This window comes from Taeniopygia guttata, chromosome 1 (assembly GCF_048771995.1).
Source record: "Taeniopygia guttata chromosome 1, bTaeGut7.mat, whole genome shotgun sequence".
Taxonomy (NCBI): Eukaryota; Metazoa; Chordata; class Aves; order Passeriformes; family Estrildidae; genus Taeniopygia; species Taeniopygia guttata.
The window spans coordinates 73,482,697-73,501,896 of NC_133024.1; the positions used below are offsets into that span (position 1 = coordinate 73,482,697).

The 19,200-nt window shown below is 35.6% G+C and overlaps 1 protein-coding gene across 9 annotated transcripts in view; it reads left to right on the top strand.

Annotated features, from left to right (window-relative positions):
- Positions 1 to 19,200, top strand: part of GPC5 (glypican 5) — a 578,936-nt gene that overhangs the window by 17,354 nt on the left and 542,382 nt on the right. The window contains exon 2 of one of the 9 annotated variants that reach the window (XM_072931240.1): positions 373 to 456. The exons of the other annotated variants lie outside the window; for them this stretch is intronic. Within the exon in view, the coding sequence (XP_072787341.1) occupies positions 441 to 456 (16 nt within the window). The 5' untranslated portion in view covers positions 373 to 440. The remainder of the gene's footprint in view (positions 1 to 372; positions 457 to 19,200) is intronic. 9 annotated transcript variants of the gene reach the window in all.

Consider the following 19,200-nt stretch of genomic DNA (forward strand, 5'->3'; position numbering starts at 1 on the left):
TCCTTCAGAGTAGAGGATTAAAATCTCTAATTTGTTTTATGCAAGGTCTTTTTCTTTATTGTGTTATTAGGTAGAAGTTAATATTTAAGGAACCTTTTGTAGTGATTGCTCCCATGGGAATGATGTAGTTACTCATTTAATAATTCCGTTTTATATTTAATGGTTTATTAAGCTGGCTTTTTTTATTCCTTTTTTTTACACCTGGGGATCATAAACCTGCTGTTCTCTTTTACAGACAATGTTTTTTGAGTACTTGTTATAGTTTAGGATTTAAAGATAACTCTTCCTCCACTCACTGCACTTCGTCCTTAATGTGAGGCAGATTAATGACCTCTTTGGTTTAAAGAACTTTGATTTTGCTTCCTCTTTCAGTGCTGTTACTGTGGTACAAACTAGCCCAGAGCATGGAAGATGAAATAGTGAGAAATTAGAAGGGCACCATGAAGAGAAGAAAAGGTAACTGTCTAAGAACAAAATGGTTTAATGGCATAATTCAGTGTGATCCTCCCAGAGGCAAAGGTGTGAACAGTAGGTCATTGGGATGAAATTAAGGGCTTGATTCAGCTGCAGAACAGGCATCTCTCTAGTGCTGCTTTAGCTGTCTTAGGGTGTCATTTCTGTCCTCCAGGCCAAACACTACAGCAAGGTGCTGATCCCACAGAGGATATCCTGCAAAGCCTTGAGAAAAGTAAAAGTCTGTATTCTGGGCAAAAGATTCAAGTTCACTCTTTGAGAATGTTGAAGTTAACAATGAAGTGTCTACATGTGAGGTCAGGGCATTTAGTCCCATCAGGTTCAAAGGAAATGAGATCAAATATGTCTTTTTTTAAATGGAGTCAAGTAACTCCAATGATTACTCCTTTTTGCTTACATGCTTACATCTTATGTACATACTGCATATAAGAGATATGTATATTCTGAAAGTAAGGGTCTAAGTTATATTGAAGCCCTAGACAATGTCACTGCTACAGAGTCACAAGAGCCTAGGGAAAGATTTAAAAAATTGCAATGAAATTGCTGCTTTTCAGGAACACCCCACTTTTTGAGTTAAAATACTGAATAGACAAGGTAATGGGGTGAAAAAAAATCATGATCATAGGTCTGGTCTTGCTTCTAGCTACAGGTTTGCTTCACTAGCTGAAATACTTCTTTGGTACTCAGCTTCCCTCCCTGCAGTTGCTATGGTTTCTAATGCAACTGGAACAGAAGCATACTGTCAAAAAGATTTTGCAAGATGCACAAAAGTGCAAGCCTTTTGCGTATTTTCTTTAAACTCAACCCCTCTTATAAAACTAATCAAAAGCACTTATACTAGTGACAAAAATAATTAAATCATCCATGTCAAAGATCTTCAGAAAATATCTGAGCATTAGCTTATGTCTGTGCACTCATCACAGGAGTGGATTAAAGAAACCAAATACAAAATCTGAGATAGATAAATGCTAAAAAGCCAATCTTTAGAGAAATAACAAGAGAAGTATAAAATTAGGACATTAAGCAGAAAGAAGAGAAAATGGGTCAATAGGTGTGTCTTTTTAATGTCTTTATTTCTGTAGAACTTTACAGTCTTAGTTGTCTCACCTGTCCAGTGCTACTAAATGCAACAGTGCTTTCTTGAGAAGATCACAACATAAAATGATGGTAAGTATCAGAAAGGAAGGTGAAAATCAAAGGCAATATTAAGAATAAATCAACTGCTTTTTTCTGAGAATCCAGAAAGTTTCTATTCTTCTTCTCAAACGAGGACACTACTCTTCTCATGTAACCTAAAGAAAAAAAAAATGTTTGGGTTTTATTTAGGAAATTATGATTCCTGTTCTCTGCGTTATCCAGCTTTAAATTTCTGTGAAACACAGTACAGCTAGAAGCTGCAGCTGCAGTAGAAGGAGCAGTGCCCTAACTTGGCTCATTTACATGAAAGTAACTTCTGTGACACAGAAGTCCAGCCTTGGCATCTTCTCACTGTTCATGCTGAGAATTCAGAACAAGTGATAGTTTTTAAATTGTCACACCTGAAAATGTAAAACCCCATACAGCGTGAGAACAGCATTGCAGCATTTTCCTGAAAACTTAAAAATGAAAATTCTGAAGATCAAGAAAGCTCTATTTAATGTTCTAGGAAAATGAAGCAAGAAAGATATTCTGAATAGAGCATGTAGAGTTTAATTCAAAGTTTAGGTTGTTTCTCAAAAAAACCCCTTCTAACTTACTTCTGTTCCCATAATAATATAGGAGAAGTTGGTATTGGTTACTCTGGACTCAAATCTTTAGAGCGTGGACAAGTTCTGGGGAAAAATTTGCTGGTTTGTTCTACAGCTCTATTTTCCTATTTTCTTTTTTTCCTTTACTACTTAACCTTCAGAAGTTGACTCTACCTATTTAATTTGGAGAGATGCAGTGTTAGTAACATTCTTTTGCTGTCCCTTGGGTCCACACTGACAGAGTAAATACTTGGCATATGAACCTGGTGAGCTACTAAGTAAATCCACAGTGGTGAATGCATCTTCTAGGCAGGGTGATCTCTGGACATGAGGAGGTACTCAGCTGGTTGAGATGCATTTTCAATACCTAGGCATAAGCAGTATCTAGGCCAGTGCTTCCCCATTTGCTTAATATAAATGGTGAGATGGACCCAGGCAGGAAATAAGCCATCCATTGTAATAGTCAAGGTGATGGACCACTTGAACAGGCTGTTTGGAGATGATAGAATATCAGCCCTATCTCAAGTTCTTCAATGCAATCAAGTGCCAGCCACTGCCCTGTTTTGTAAAGAATTACTTTGCAGGCCCAAGGTGTGTCATAGCAGTCAGATCTACAGTCCTGTTCCAGTCTTAAAAATGGTGAGTGTGAATGTAGGAAAGCATTCATCATAGTACTGTCTGGCAATGGAATGATTTTTTCAAAGATATATAGTGTCAATTTAATCAAAAAACTGAATGCAGTCCACTACACACGCTTGCCCCCATGTTTCTTCCTCATGCAGAATTTTAAGGGAAGACCACTAAGATATTCAGTCTAAATATCACATTAAGTGTTTATGGTTGATTTGGATACTCTTTGCAGGCTTTATAAATGTTTGAGGACCTTAGAATCTGTGCTGGATGGTTTGGGTAAGGAGTATCAAGTCACATTACCTATTTAGGTGCTGAAGTCACTCATTTCTTTCAACATCACCGACTTGTACACCACTTACATTATCGCACTGTGCAGTCTGTTTTTGCATAGTTATTCATTAAGGCTTTTTTAAAAACAGATAATAGTAAAACTTTCTTCCTTTTATTTTGCACTCTTCTCTGTTATTAATACTGTCTAACTGAATTTGTCTCAGGCTTTTAAGACGGTAGTAAAACCTGAGATCCATCGATGGGACTTCAGATGATCAAGTTTTACAACTAAACAGGACTTTAAAGATTTTGTCAGAGCTTTTGTTACTTGATCACAGATGGAGAAAGGTTGTGCATGACAATTACTTTATTTTTTACAAAACTGAGATACTTTGAGCATCTTGACATCTTATAACACTGCTATTTTGCCATGAAGAAAGAATTTCTGTCTGTTCCTGCTCCGAATCATCTTCCCTTTATCAAATGAAATCTGTAGCACTATGCAGGGAAAGAATGACATTGGAAGCAAGTTTCCATGATTTATTATTAATTTCTAAATTAGTCTTTACCTTACGTAAATAATATTTTGCCTCCATTCTTTAACAGGCTAAAGCTTAACATGACTTATTAAGTGAAACCAGGTTATTTTTACTGTGATTTACTAGTGAATATTATTTTGAGCTGTTGTTTGGGTTTGCTTTCAACTATCTTTTTTGATTCATGACTCTGTTGCTATAGTAAGTATATAGGATTGAGAACACTCCTATCTGAAGAAAGTAAAGAAATGGTAGGAAAAAAATAGGACTTGTATAAATCATCATTAAAATTCTAATTTTTTTCTGGATTTTATTATATAAAATAAATTAAACAGAAGTTTGTAGATGGAGATAATTTCTCTTGTTATCTATATTGAGTGTATAAAGTTTCAACTATGTTTTTTGAACTCATAAAAAGTTATTGTTCGCATCTACAAATCCTAATCTTATCTGTGCAGTGAGGTCACTAGAGTTACAAGAACGGTATACTAGTATGTAGCCTTCTTTAGATGTAAGAAAATTAATCCAAAGAGAAAATTCTTGTACTCGATGCTGTCTCAAATAAGTTCTACTTTGGGAATTTTTGTTTGAAAGAAAAATTCTGTTGTGTACTCCCAAATCTATTCCAACACCAGTATCTAGTTGCTCTTTGAACATCAAGGCCTGTTCTAATCTACTTGCCTTGGAGGACCTCTGAGAAATATATTAAGTGAAAACGTTTTTACTTGTGATTTATGTTTTTCTCTTGTAGCATTGATGAGTTTTCAAAAATCAGATGTAACAACTGCTTCCAAGTATTTGCTTTGTGAGAGCACAATAGCTGGAATCTTTCCTAATGCTTTAATTTTGCTACATTTTCTGCAAAACTTTGTTTCCCTCTCTTTTCTATTCAGGAAGGGAAAAGGCATCTACATAGAAGTGGACAGTAGGGGGGACTTAGACTCAATTTATGTATTTTACTTTAAACAGCCTGTGGATTCAAAACCTAGAATGCTTCAAACACTGACAAGACATCCTTGTTCTGTGTCTCCATAGCAGGGCCTAACCCCCTAGTTATTTCTGCCTTTATCTCTGAGTTTTTGATGATAATGCTAGAGATAGATTTTTACCTGCTCTCCTTCCTACCCTGAGAATTTTACATCCCGGGACAGAAGCCAGCTAGCTGACCTTTCACAGGACTAGTGAGAGATACTTGCTTCCACGTGGCTTGTTAATCCCAAGGGGAAGACCCATATGTCTTTTTTTAGATTTAAAGAAAATAATTTGAGATTTGGAAAATGTTTGGGTTATTGTTTGGTGTTTTAGATTGTATGTACTTCAATAATCTAGTTGCTTTTCCTCTAAGTGATGTATACAAAGAGTTAATCTACTTTTGTTGGGGTTTAATACATCTTAAAGAAAACTGTCAACACTCTATGTGTTAGATATTTTAACAACATGGACATCCAGATCTATTCTGTTGCCGTTTTTTTCTGTCTATATACAGCACAGATACCATATTCTTCCTTGCCTAAGGAGGCCACAGACATCTGGCTTGGCTAAGGACAAAGCCAGGGCCTAAAGTACACAGGAGCTTGAACAATGAGCTAAAAAGTGATTGAAAGGCTTGTTGTGTAGCTGGCAGGAGAAATATGTTCATCAGGGAAGAATTTTAAACTTTATTCCCAAATATTGTGCTAGGAAACTCTAGCATATCTAACGTCAAGAGAATGCTGCAGTATGTGTACAGACCTTTTGTTTTAGTAATTTTCTTTTGTGTTGTGTCTATGGATAAGTTTTTTTAGGGTTTTTTTCCCCCTATTTTTATTTAAAAGAGATTGCAGTCTATCTGTATGATCTTTAGACCAATTTCAGAAAATTAATCTGCATTAATTGCAAAACAGGTGGTAGTCATTCTCGTGTTAGAATCCCTGATGGTGCTTTTGATAGATACACCAAGTTCCTCAGCGGAATAAATGTGGAGAAACAAAAACATATTCAGTCATAGATAACAATTCATAGCTAGCTCATAGAGGAGGAAGGGGGTCCTGGTACTTTTTAAATTCACTTTTCCTTCTTTATATCAGATTTTGTCATTCTCTTATTCATGCATGTACATTTCCTGTCTGATTTATCTGATGTTCCTTTTTGTGCTCATAACTTTACTTTCTTTACCTATTTTTAGTTTGGTTATTTTTAGTTAGCATTTTCATTTGTGATTAAAATCAGTAATACTAAAAAAAATCCTGTTCTGTTCCTGTGTGTTACACAAATTAAGCTTTTTAAAAAATTTGGTTTCCTAAGCATGAACATTTATACTATATTCAACGACCTGAAACCTCTTACCTGGCCTCAGGGGTTCTTCTGGAGAAGCACAGGTCTCCTGTGAATCCTGTGCCATATCTTCCTGTTGCAGGTACTTTGGGGCTCCTTCTGTTGCTCTGTATATTTATTTTTATTGATATTAGCATTGACAGCAGTTGAACTGCTGGAAAACAGCATTTTAAACACTGCTGTTTAGAAATTAGCTGAATTCAATGAGACTGGGAGAATAGGTTATTTTTTACTCAGGAGTCATGAAAAGTTTAGTATATATCTATAGTTTACTGGGATGCATGCAGAAATCTGGCTTTCCAAGGAAGAACCAGATACATGATACAGTGCATCCTCTTAGGGTCTTTACTGAAGTTATACAGTTTTTGCTGTGTAAAGCTTTCAGCAACCCCATAATGACTAGAAAATATCTTGATTCCTCCAAAGTGAAAATTGATGTCAGCGGTAGAATTACATACATAGGCTAATATCTAGTCATATATTTTTTTGAAAATTTCCTTTCTCTATTTCAGATATTGTTGCTCATTAAAATATCTAGTAGCCAGATTCATTACCCTGCTGGGGTAATGTTGGACAATGCTTTGATGTGGATCAAGACTTGAAACATGTATTCTGTTTCATACGTCATATGTAGAAATAGAATCACATGCTCCCTGTTTTTGGTGGAAGCTGGGGCTCTTGCTGAGGGAGCTGGGGATATTTAACCTGGAGAAGAGAATGCTCAGGCGTGACCTTACTGCTGTCTACAACTGCTTGGGAGGAGACTGTAGCAAGGTGAGGGTCACTCTTTTCTCCCAGGCAAGTAGCAGCTGGACAAGAGGAAATGGCCTCAAGCTGTACCTGTGGAGATTCAGGTTGGACATCAAGAGGAATTAATTAAGAGGAATTTCTTAACTGAGAGGATTGTTAAATGTTGGAATGGACTGCCCAGGGGCATAATGGAGTTAGAATCCCTGGAGGTGTTCAAGAAATGACTGGAGGTATGGTCTAGTTGACAAGGTCCTGTTCAGTCAGAAGTTGGATTCAGTGATTTCAGAGGTCTTTTCCAACCTAATGGATTCTGTGTTTCTTTCAGTGTTTAGTGTTAAGGTAGCAGAAACCCAAAATAATCTGATAACATTCATTGTTTCCATGTATTTTTTTTCTAACTAGACACCATTTGTTTAATAATTTAGATTCTTCTGATGGTGGTACTTATGGTTACTACATCCTTTCTCAGAAAGTCTTAGAAGTCAAAAGAAGCAGCATTTTCTTAGGTGTCTCTGAAACCCTTTAAGAAAATAAAGAGCTCTCTTTTCAGACAGTGTGAGTACTTCAGTCAAAACTAACTTGATCAAACATAACAGATGATGGAGATTTTAACTGTGCTGTCAAAAGACAGCTTTGTTGATAATGAGAAAGTTAAGCAATTAGTTTGCTTTCCAGACTTCTCAGCTGTTATTCACAAGGAAAGTATTGTGAGAAATTCTACTCTTGCCTTTGACCCTTTCCTTCACACTTACAAATACATGAAAGTGAAAACCAATGTTCTGTTCTTTATAAATTTTTCACTTAAAGCTCTCTTAAGAATAACCATGAAGGATTGCATGTAATAGTTTATATATATAGTTACTCTAATACTTCTCTTTCCAGGGGAATAAAGAAAAGCATTGTGGTTACATTTGCTTCAAAAGTTTAAATTCTTTGTGTTTAATGACTGCAGTATCAGTTTGAAGGAAAGTAGTTTAAAAGAAACATTTTATAACTAAAAGTTTTTCATACTGTAGCTCAGAGCCTACAAGCACGGTAATTCATCAATTTTTGATTTATGTTATATTTTCTGGTAGAGTAAAATCAAGATGTTTTGCAACATACACCAATGTGTTCAGGTTATAATTTTTTTTTTTTTTTGACAGATTCTTAAAGAAAGGATAGGTGTTTTTCCTACTCTCCCATTCACACACTGACTGTGTGAAGACCTTGAAGTTCAGGGTTTATATTTTTCATCTGAGAGGTGGCAAGTGAAAAGTACAGCTCGGGGAGATCAGTTTCATAGCATGCTGATTTGGCATTGAGTTAAGACAGCTGGGTGGTGAAGTCAACTGAGATAATTAATTCATCTGTTGAGGATCTGCTGAAAGACTTTGCCAAGACACAGCACCTGAATTTGCCATTGAAAGTTACCTATTTCTTACTGTTGTTTGCTCATACTTAGTTTTAGAAATTCTGCTGAAAGTTCGAACCTAAATTGGGCAGTTTAGCCCTCAGTGTAGGCTGTGGAGAGGAGGGACGGTGAGGTGCACCAGTCATGACTCATGGAGGTATCTTTATTAAAGAGAAAAAGCCTAGAGCTATGAGACTCCTTCTGTCTGTATTTAAGTGAAGTGCATTTGAGCAGCTAGGTTAAATCCACAAATATACCAAAATCTGTTTTCATTCCACGTAATTTGAACAACTAAGTTAGGAGCCTAGTTTTCCTGAGTTCTTTTGTAGTCAACAGTGGGAGAAAGGTACTTGCAGAGGAAAATTAACCTGCTTCTTCATCTCCCACCTCAGTGCCTCAGTTGCTCCCTGAAGTTAGACAATGTCAAATGAGGTATCAAGTCACATCGATTTCAGTAGGAATTGGGTTGCCATTATGAATTTGAGTATTAAAAAGCACATTCATTGTCTTTAAGTATTTTGTGCTTCTTGTGCAAATAGAGGTTCAGTGGATTCAGTTAAGAATCTGCTTCTCTCTATTGGATTTGTGGGGCGCCATGTAAGCCCGATTTCCTTATTTAATGTTGATTCCTGAACTAAAGTCAGTATGAGTTTTTAATGCATGGCTTTTATTTTCATATTCTATGCTTGAACACCTCCTAATCTTTTAAGTATCTGTGGTACTGGAAGGATAAAGTTTATTCCAAGGCTTGTGAACCAGCTGTGTATTGGAGATCACTTAATTCTCATTGATTTGTATCAGAAACATTTATGCCAAGGAATAGTGTTCTCTTCAAACAGAATGGGATACCTTTGTCTGGCAATTTCTCAGTTAAGTGCCAGTTTTCATCATGGGCATTTCTAAAGCTCTTTCTTATTTTTCTCTGTATTTATATTTAGCCTCAGTATGAACTTTTAAGTTATTCATGTTCCTTCCTTGCTGCCTGTTTGGCAGTATGTGCTATCCTCTGCACTTTGTAGTAGCCCAAACACTTTTGTGGCTTCTTAGTGAAGTAGAGTGGGAAACTAACACTGGGTAATTTTTCCTGCTGTACTGTGTTTAAGTTGGATCCTTTCCCTGATCTGCTTCATGGAGCAGCTGCACAAACAGTTGTGTGTCTGTCTGGTACTGCAGCCAGAGACTTGTGAAACCATAGCCTAAGTCATGGTCCTTTTGAGCTACCTCCAGTGCTTATAATTAAAAGGCAGCTATGATTACATGTTTGCCATAAATTCTGTTTTTGTAGTCTTTCTTTCTTACTAGAGTAGGTACTCGCATTCATCCCAATGTAGTTATTAACCCCATCTGTTTTACTGTAAATCAAATGGACTCTTAAGTTCAAGGAACGGAAGCAGTAGAGCAGTCTTGTAACTTCCAGTGCTTTGTGTAACTAATGCTAAAGCGTGTTATTTAATTAAAAGGTTTACAAAGTTTGTCTGTAGTATAGTATAATTCCTGTTGATTATTTATAATTAGGTAAATGTATCAGAACTGTGTTCTACTTCATACAGATATTTTTGAAATTTTTTTGCATGAGTTCTGTACAGTGCAGATGAAAAATATGGTAGTATTTAATTAATACACAAACTTCTTTCAAGACAATTGACAGAAACAATTCTAGTATAAAATGGGACAACTACACAAATTAGATCTATAAGTTAGTGTAGAATTTCTGAATTGAACTCTGAAATTCAGCAGAACTTAATCTGGGAATAGATGTTAAGGTGCATTGAAGTTACAGTGATGGAAGATTTAAATAATATTTAATTTAAAATATTCTATCCTTTAAAGTTGTATCCATCTGAAGAAAATACAGTTTTGAGGTTTAGCATCTGTCTCAGTTTAAATAGAGATGTTTCTTGAAAATATTAATAATTAAGGTGATAATTAATAATTCAGAAGACAGTTATTAATCAAAAGAGGAAGGAATACATTTCCTTACTCTTGTATATGACCAGCAAAATCTCAGAAGTGGGAATTTATAAGTAATATTTAATTAGAAATTAGCTCAAATACCATTGATTCTTTCTTTTTTACTTTTTTTTTGTTTTAAGTCTTTCCCATCCAACTTACTTCACATATACTTCAGTCATTTTCTGGAGACTTTTGGACAAAATAAGCTTGGCACTGATCCATGTTAAGTATAAACACTTTTTGCATTATGATCTGAAAGAGTTACTGCATTTTCATTTTATGATTAAATAAGTATACGTATGTTTTTCTTGGGACTACCTCTCAGCAGATTCACCAGACTCCTTAGTCATGTGGCACTCTGACTCTTACTAGATTTTAGTGTAATTGTTTTCCAAAGATTGTGTTTCTTATCAATGAGGAGTGTGAGATACGTATTTTTTTTTCCTGAGGAGCAAGTATTGCAAAAATGTGGTGTAGAGATTTGAGAAGTGAAGGAAAAAAAATAGGCAAATGTTAATACTAACTGGGGTCACAAACATTCTTTTTGATCCAGATGTGTCAGGTCCTTCTTGAAGACTTGTCTTAACCAAGGCTCTGCTGCTTGCAGATGCAGCTCCCAGTGATTTGCAAACAAAGTGTAGCAAAGGAGTAGAATGGCAAATCAGCAAATCAGCTTTTGAACAAAAGGAAGTCTAATTAATCTAGTGAGTATAGGGGTAGACTTACATGAGAGAGGGGGAACTCACACTTGCTCACATATCGTCACAGAGGTGGGACATCACACCACGGCCATGCCTGCAGCACCTACTTATTTTCACTCAGGGTGACAATACTAAGATCTTTGGCTCATATTCGTGTTTCCTAGCTTTAATCTGAGCTGCATTTGTACTGATAAATAGCACATTGCCTGGGAGGAAGATTGAAACTGTTATTCATTCATGTTGCCTGAGCTTTAGTGTTTTCTCAGATAGTGTTTGACTTGTTCTATGTTGTGCTTGCTAAAATGTTCATTACAGAGACAAACCCCTAAATGCCATTTGTGGAATGCCCCTGTTCCTAAAATACAGGAATTTGATCTTACCCATTTGGTGTTGCTAATATCTCCTCCCTTGACCCGAACCCTAACTCCACTCCTGCAATACTGTATAAAAACCCCATGACCCTACCTTTGCCTGGTCTTTCCTCTCCATCCTGCGCCTCCTCCCTGGGGGTAATAAATGGATTCTCGAGCTTTCTGAAATGAAGATCCATCTCATTTATTCCCATGCCTGGTGCCGGCAGCTGCACCCTCCCTGGACACGAGGAACCCAGTTGTAACGCAGTGTAACAGACATTTGGATGAAACTGTGGTACATTTGCCTGTATTTATCCTGCGTGGACCTCAGACATTATTGTCATGACGCATTATATTCTGTTACATGCTATGGAAGGTGCTGCAACTGACACACCTTCATAGACTTTTGAAAAAGGAAATGAAAATTGGGTGCTGATGGCATAAGGTTCACCAGCTACTTGGTGGGTCGAATCTGTGCTTCAAAGGTGGTAAAGGCCACTCAAAGCTGACCTGATCTCCAGGTACAGAGTCTGAAGTGGCTTTGGTTTTCATTAAGGCACTTAACCCCAGTTTAATATGAGGTCATCTCTGAGTTTTTTATGTCTGAACATGCTGAGCTTTATGAAGAGCTTCAAGAGTACATGGAAAGTGGAAGATTGAGTGATGCTAGTACATTTTTCATCTGTATCTATTAGATAGACATGAAAAAGCTCTATTAGAGCTTTCTGGTTCTCTGTAGAGGTCTGTAATTGAGGTATCAGCTGGGGAGGAAAAGGTATCTTGCCATGAATATAATTTTCTTAGAATTGCTTATAAACTATGGCAATGAGTATGATTGATAGAGTGCATGACACATTTGTTTCTTCTTCCACTATATTTTGTGGTTGATGTATTTTAAAATATTCCCTTAAATATTTTTTGTTAGGTCAGAGCAATCTAGTCTCTTGCAGTTACTGCATGCTTTACTTTTCCAGTTATTCACCATCACACCTAAACAGATGCATTCTGTTGTTTACATCTGTTGAAGTTTTTTTTCCCTAATCAGTTAGCTGACTTCTAAAAAGTTAAAAATTAAAAAAGTTGAATCCAGAATACTAACCTTTTTGTATGTGTAGCATGCAGAAATTGATTTTGAAACTGTCTTTCAAATCACAAATTATTCCTATAATAGTTAAAATACACAGAATCTCTTCTTGTTGTTTTAAAATTTTGTGCATTAAAATACAAGTCTAACAAATGAATGAGCATAAGAAAAAAAGCAACATTAAAAATATTATTTGATGGATTAAATGTAATAAGCTCAAGGAAGCAAATTTCTGTTTTCTGTTTTAACACCTGCCAGTGTTAATTCAGTTGTAGTTTTAATGTACAGGTTCTGGACTGTGAATTGGAAAGGTCAGATGTGCTAAATGAAGTCAAGCCTGCATGGCTGAGGTATTCCTCTAGCGCCCACTACTGTTTCTACAGAAATCCAGATGTTTTAAGACACATGATGATATTTCCTGTGTCAGCTTGGTGTCTTGCCCTGTTGCAGTATTAGCTCATAACTCTGTGATGTGTGGCTGGTTTGTACTTTCTGATTACCAGGGGTAAATTTAGGAGAATCACTATCACTTCACCGGTGCACTTGAAGAAAAGTATATTCTTCTTCCACAGATCTGTTAATGTAATTCCTTACTTGTAGTTTTTGACAGTTGAAGCCCTTTTCATACTTCGATAAAATATCTCACTAATAAGTATTAGTTGATCATCTAGTCAAAATTATTTTTACATCTCTATTGAGTTTCATAAGTAAAATTTTGCTAAAACTATTTTCCAGAGAGGTATCTAATTTTGTTTTGAAGCTGTAAGGAGGAAGATACGGAGCCATTGTTTTCTTTGATAATTTGATTCAGTAGTTAATCACACTGCAAGTGAACATCTTTTCTGCTAAACAGCTCTTTAATATCTGGCATTTTGTCCATATGAATGCAATTACATCATTCTCAATAATTGTTTCACTAAGCTAATCAACCCACTAAGTACTTACTGTAAAACATCTTACCTAATTGAGAGATTGTTTTACTGATGGAAATTATGTATCAATTATGTATGCAAATCACCACAGCACTGTATACAGAGGTTAAAATTTCTGTATACTACTTCTGCATTCTTAATAGTACCTATTTGTATTGGGATTTTTCCTGAACCTGCCCATGATATTTGTTACCATATCTTACACTGCAGTTTTTCCTTACGTAATAAGCCAAGTGTGATTAGAGGTGACTGGCATTTCTTCCTCCAGTGTCATCTAATGGTGTTACTGTCCTAAAGACTTAAAGCTTTCATCTGCTGCTCAGTGGCGCTTTTGGAGAACTTGTAAGGAGCAGTACCTGTGGTGTACAGATAATGTTTCTTTACTCTGCTCCTGAAAATATGCATAGTGCTGATGCTAATAAAAAGTTAAAAATAGGAAGTTGAAAACTCAACCCATCTAAGTTAAAGCAGGTAAAGTTATCATAAGTCCAATAAACTGCTTTTTTTTCTATAATTAAGAAGCATTAAGCCCCCTGAAAATACAGAGAATCTAGGGGTTTAGGAAAGATTTGGTTGTAAGCCTTGTACAGTCAGGATGAATACAAGATACAATGATAGGATGAGAATCCTTTCACAGCTAATCGGGGCAGAATTTCCCATCATCCCTTCCTGACATGAGAAATGAAGTGCACTTGAAATCCAGCTATCTTCTTTCGGTGCCAAGAGAATGAGGAGAATTTCCTGGGATTTTTCCCATAATTTCGAACATTTTGGAAAAACAATTACCAGAAAAATGGTACCTTTTATTTCTTAGTGTATGTGAGGAACAAGGAAGGCCTCCATATCCCACATCAGGTGAGGAGAAGAACATGGATATTCTTCAGGACTTCTTAGACTGAAAATATGTAACAACAAATTCTGGCATCTCTGATGTATAAAAGAAATTTTGATGTCCGTATTTCTGGAATGTTCCGCAAAGGTGTTAGCTGAAAGCTAAAGCAACACTGTTGGGTTTTTACTTTTCATGTGAAGAGTATACAGATGAGGGAGAAATCAATCTGGAAGCCAAGAATTTCAAAATATGGACAAAGTGCAGGGAAAGGCTGCCGTACTGAGAGGCTGTACAGGCAGTTGAACAACTTTTAGATGGAAGCCGAGTCATGTTGTATGTATGTGGGCTCAAGTCTCTAGGCAAAGCAAGCTTAGATCACTGCAGGTTTGGATTGCTTAGAGTTCTGCGTAGACATGTCCTTCCATTCAGATTCTTTCCTCCCAGTTCTAGTCACGTCACTTGTGAGGTTAAACACAGTGGCCTTACTTGTTCAGTCCCGGGAGAGAAGTAGAATGGGCCCTTAGGGCTATGGGAACATGACTATTCCCTGTTCTGATGTTGGAATAATCAAACAGGTTGTTGGAGACTTCTTAAAATGACATGAGAAATAGGTGTTTGTGAGGAGTGACAGTGTGTGACAGAAATTGCAAATAAGAAATGGCTGGATTTCTTAGGTAGTTAATAGGAGTTATGGGAGAAATGGCTGAATGTCACAGGTAGTGGGAAGGGAGCATTGAAGATTGTTAGAGGAGCAGAGTTTTGCCAGGCTGGCAGGACATAACAGTTACAACTACTTGGTAATGGTATCACATGCTCTGAATTTGAGTATGAATGTGGCAAAACAGGCAACCAAATGGGAAAAGCTGGAGATGGGTTGTGTGAGAGGAGATTAGGTGCAGACAAGGAGACTCAAGAGTGGCAAACAGGTGAGCACAGGAATGACAGAAGGGATAAGATGCTGTTCAGGCTGTGTGGTGGATGGTGGCCAAGAGCACCTGTCAGGTCACAGAAGACAGGGTAGGACAGTAGACTAAACCCCTTGGCCTGACCATACCGTGAGTCAAACTTTTATGTCATGGAAGATTAGATCAGGGAAACATCCTCTCATCCTCTTCATTTTTAAATAATGATCAAACAATCATTATTTCTCACAGATCTTTCTTAATATTTGCAGTGTATTTATTGATAATTTACTTCTGCAAATTTAGTACACTGAATTCTGATATATTCAATGACTGAGTGATGTCTCTCTGAACACTTATGTATCTCTTGGTCTTGCATGGTAATGCCAAAACCACTCCTTTTTAGATCCCTATTAAAAGTTTTTTTCTAAAGAATTTACTCTATCTGCATCTGATATAGTCATCTAATTCCCATTCATTTGCACTTTGTTTTATTGAAAGTGTAGCCTTTGCCCTCAACTATTACTCTTCTTCCCTTTAACAGTGTGAATAAAAGGCACTTTTTCATACACCATAGTAAATTAAGAAGTCTTTTGTAGGGGCATATTAATGTCTTCTATTTATTAATTTACAAAGCTATTCTAATTCCTTTGGGAAAATATAATTTTTTCTTTTCATTGCCATCTTGCTAGATCCCTTTATCTTCTGGCAGCTTAAATCTCTAAGGAGAATGTTGTATAAACAGAGTCATATTTGCCTTTTAAACATTCTTATGGTCATTTCCTTCTGGAGTTTTTGATATTCTGTATTTGTTTGTCATATGCAAGATGATTTAGAAACAATTTGGATCATAAGCTAATTGGTGTTCCTGGTAACACAGTTGTTTGGGATTTTTTTATGCCTATATGTGGGTTTTTAAAATTTATTGTAAATTTTTAGATTATTTATAGTAGCCTAAATGCTTGTATCCCAGGAGTCCTATTAACACAGACAAAAGAGTTTTTAAGGATAATACCTTAAATTGTATTTGTATGTGTTTTCCTTTGGAGAAAATTCTTGAAGTATTCATAACCATAGACTATTTATCTTTACAAAGGTTAATGAACACTAGTTAACAACTAAAAGAAATGTTTCCCTGGCATTTGGCATCTTTTTCTGTCTTCTGAAATACTACATTATGTTCAAAATGACTGTGTTTTGGCTCTCTATGGAGATTCAGTTCATTTCTCAGTTAACAGAAATTCCAGAGAATAACTAAAAGTTATTAAAGCCATTCAGTAGGAAAGAATAATTGATTGTTACATGGGATATATATGTACAGGATGTATGTGCAAGAAAATCTTACTTAGACCTGGTTACACATATATCCTGTATGTATGTATTTTGTTGACTTTGACTGCACAATGTTGGCAGTTGCTAAGTTTTCTTACTATCATACACACAAATCCCAACTCTTAACCTTAGATCTTCCCTTTAAGATAGAGCCATGAGTGTTTTCAGCAGACTTCTATTTTCAGTTCTGTTCAGCCCATAATTATTAAACCAAGTATGCATTAACTCAAAATTTTATTGCTTGAGGGTCATGTCCATTGTTTTCACAGAGGTCTAATTAAACCATTTTCAAGTTCTTCATTATATTTTTTAAAATATTTTTTCTTGAGATCATAGTCCAGTTTACAGTCATAGAAAGCAGTACTTGAAGATGTTGATAGAACAATGGCAACCAGGACTTGTTACCTCAAAATTCATCAAAGTTTAATCTTTTTATAGGTTAATAGGCATTAGAAAAGATACTGTGCATGTTCCTTTATACAACAGAAGATAGAACTGGTGCTGCATGTTAATAAAAATGTGCTCAATGTGGTGTGACAAGTTACATTTATTGCAGTATTTTCCAGTTGCTGTGAGAATGAATCTAGACTGATAGGATTTCTGAAACTCATGACAGTGTGACCAAATAGCTTTTAAGATGAGAGAGAAGTAGTGTGGCTTTCCAGAAAACATGGCAGAGAAATGAGGATGGTGTGAAGGTGGCAGATTGTAGCTGTAAGTAATATGAAATTTGATAAAAAATTACGTGGATTTTCAGGTGTTGAATCAGAATAAAGGAGAACCTTGTTTTCCTTTAATCACTAAGAGTTTGAAGAGCTACAAGGAAATCAATCAAGAACTGCAAATTGTTGTTGATATCTCCGTTCACACTTAGACTTCTGTTAGAAATCCACTGCAATATTTTTCAGTGATTTTCAGCATACTTCTGTTCCATAAAGCTGGCTGCTATTACCACTAAATAAAAGTGTGATTAAGTACTAATATGTAATCTAGAACTGCATAAAATAGTATATGAGAAACAGTTTTCCATACCTTTGTACTGACTCAAGTACCACGATTTTTCTGAGAAATCTACAACTGAAAGTCTGTTAATATAAAAGATGGAGAAACCATTGAAATTTAAAATGTCCTAGGTTTCTGAGTATAAAATACCATTTTATTTACAGACTGAATTGCGATTTCAACTTTATGGTTTTAAAATAAGTTTGTCTGTTCTTTTAATATGGGAGCATAGGTTGTAGCTGCCCTAAGGGAATTAATTAAGGACAACTCATGAAATCAGCCTTGCATCAAACAGTTTAGGAGTTATCAGTGCAATGCAGAACACTTTTGAGAAACAGGCACTTAACATCAAAGTGTAAAGAGAATCCTGGATATTTTCACAGAAATGCCTAATGCTGTGCTATTACAGTGAGTAACATAGAGCACTGTGCTTCTAAATTCCAATATGTTATTGCTTCCCTAGATGCTTGGATTTTGGTTTGTTTCTTTTTGTTGGTTTTGATTTTTTTTTTTTTAGTTGTGGGTTTTTTCCAATAAATAGAAGAAAAATATATGTTCTTGAATTGTTGTAAAGTTTTATATAATTGTATGAAGTCTTCATATATGAACATGCTGTCTGCACTTTTTTATAGATTTTTATTGCAGAGCAGAACATAATAACTGAAGAACCCCATTAGTTTGTTACTTGGAGTGGTTTATATTCCAAGGTGACAGCTCAGTTTTGTCAGCAGAACTTTATGGGAGGATCACATGCCAGATACTGACCTTGCACATCTTGGTGATCTATGCAATATTCTATAAAGCTCATAAAACTCTTCCCTTTGCAAAGCAGCAGAATCTAATTATTCAGCCTCTACACCACCAGAGAGGGGAGCATTGAAACAAAGGTTTGAGAGTTTTTTCCCTCCTCTGTAAAAAAAATCACTTTCCACATCATAAAGTCAAGGGACTCTCCACCAACATCTTTATGTGAGGGTCTTAGGATGGAAAAAACATTCTATCATCAAATGTGCAAAAAAATGAAAGACAGAAGTGTTCCGTTTTTAGGTACACTTGATTGTCCATAGCCCTTTCAGTTACGTTAGAAAAAGAAAGGAGCCAGACATGCTAGTACAAAATTAAATGAAATCAAGTTGTCATTTATGTTACTCTGAGAGGAAGTATTAATGTTTTCCTCTAAGTTTCACACTTGCGAGAACTATGCTGAAAAGCAAATTTAATTTTCTTTCTAAGTGTAATTATGTTTGCTATATGCTAATTGGGAAAGTTCAGTGTAATAACAGGAAGTAATAAGGTAAATATTTATGATTTTAAAATGTATTTAGTTTTTGAAGGATACATTTTAGAAATTTAGAATTAAATTTATCTTCTTTAAATTTGCTGTATTCACCAAGAAATCATTTCATGAATTCACAGAAGTCAATCCTGTGTACACTTACCAAAATTTACACTTTGAATGTTTTGCTAAAGATTTTAAAACCAGAAGAAGGTAGTGATAGATCATGTTAAAAAGGTTTTTTTTTATTTCCAAGCACTGTGTGGTGTATTTACGAAAAACATCTTATATTAATGTGTTTTTTAACAGATATACTTTGAAGTACACTTATATCATTCACCACAACAATACTTTGAATGTTTTTATTCTCTTTCGTTTTTATGCTGATTTGCTGTGTTGTAGGTGCTCATAACTACTAAGCCAGATATTATTGTGAACGAACAAAGTTCTGTCCAATAAAAAAGTCTGTCAAAGCATGACTTCTTTTTATTATGTCCCAGGTCAGTATATGCTTATTTATGGTAAAAAAGCTAATATGGCACATTAGAATGCATTTGGATTGCTGATCTCATGCTTTCATATATTTGTCCTTACTTCCTTATGAATTATTTACTAAAGGAATTCTTTTTCATACTACTGACTATATCCTGTGTATGTTCTATGAATAATTTTTTTGGGTAAGAGTACACATGAACTTTTTTTCCCTTAGTGGTCAGTAATGATCTGTTTTCTTCTGG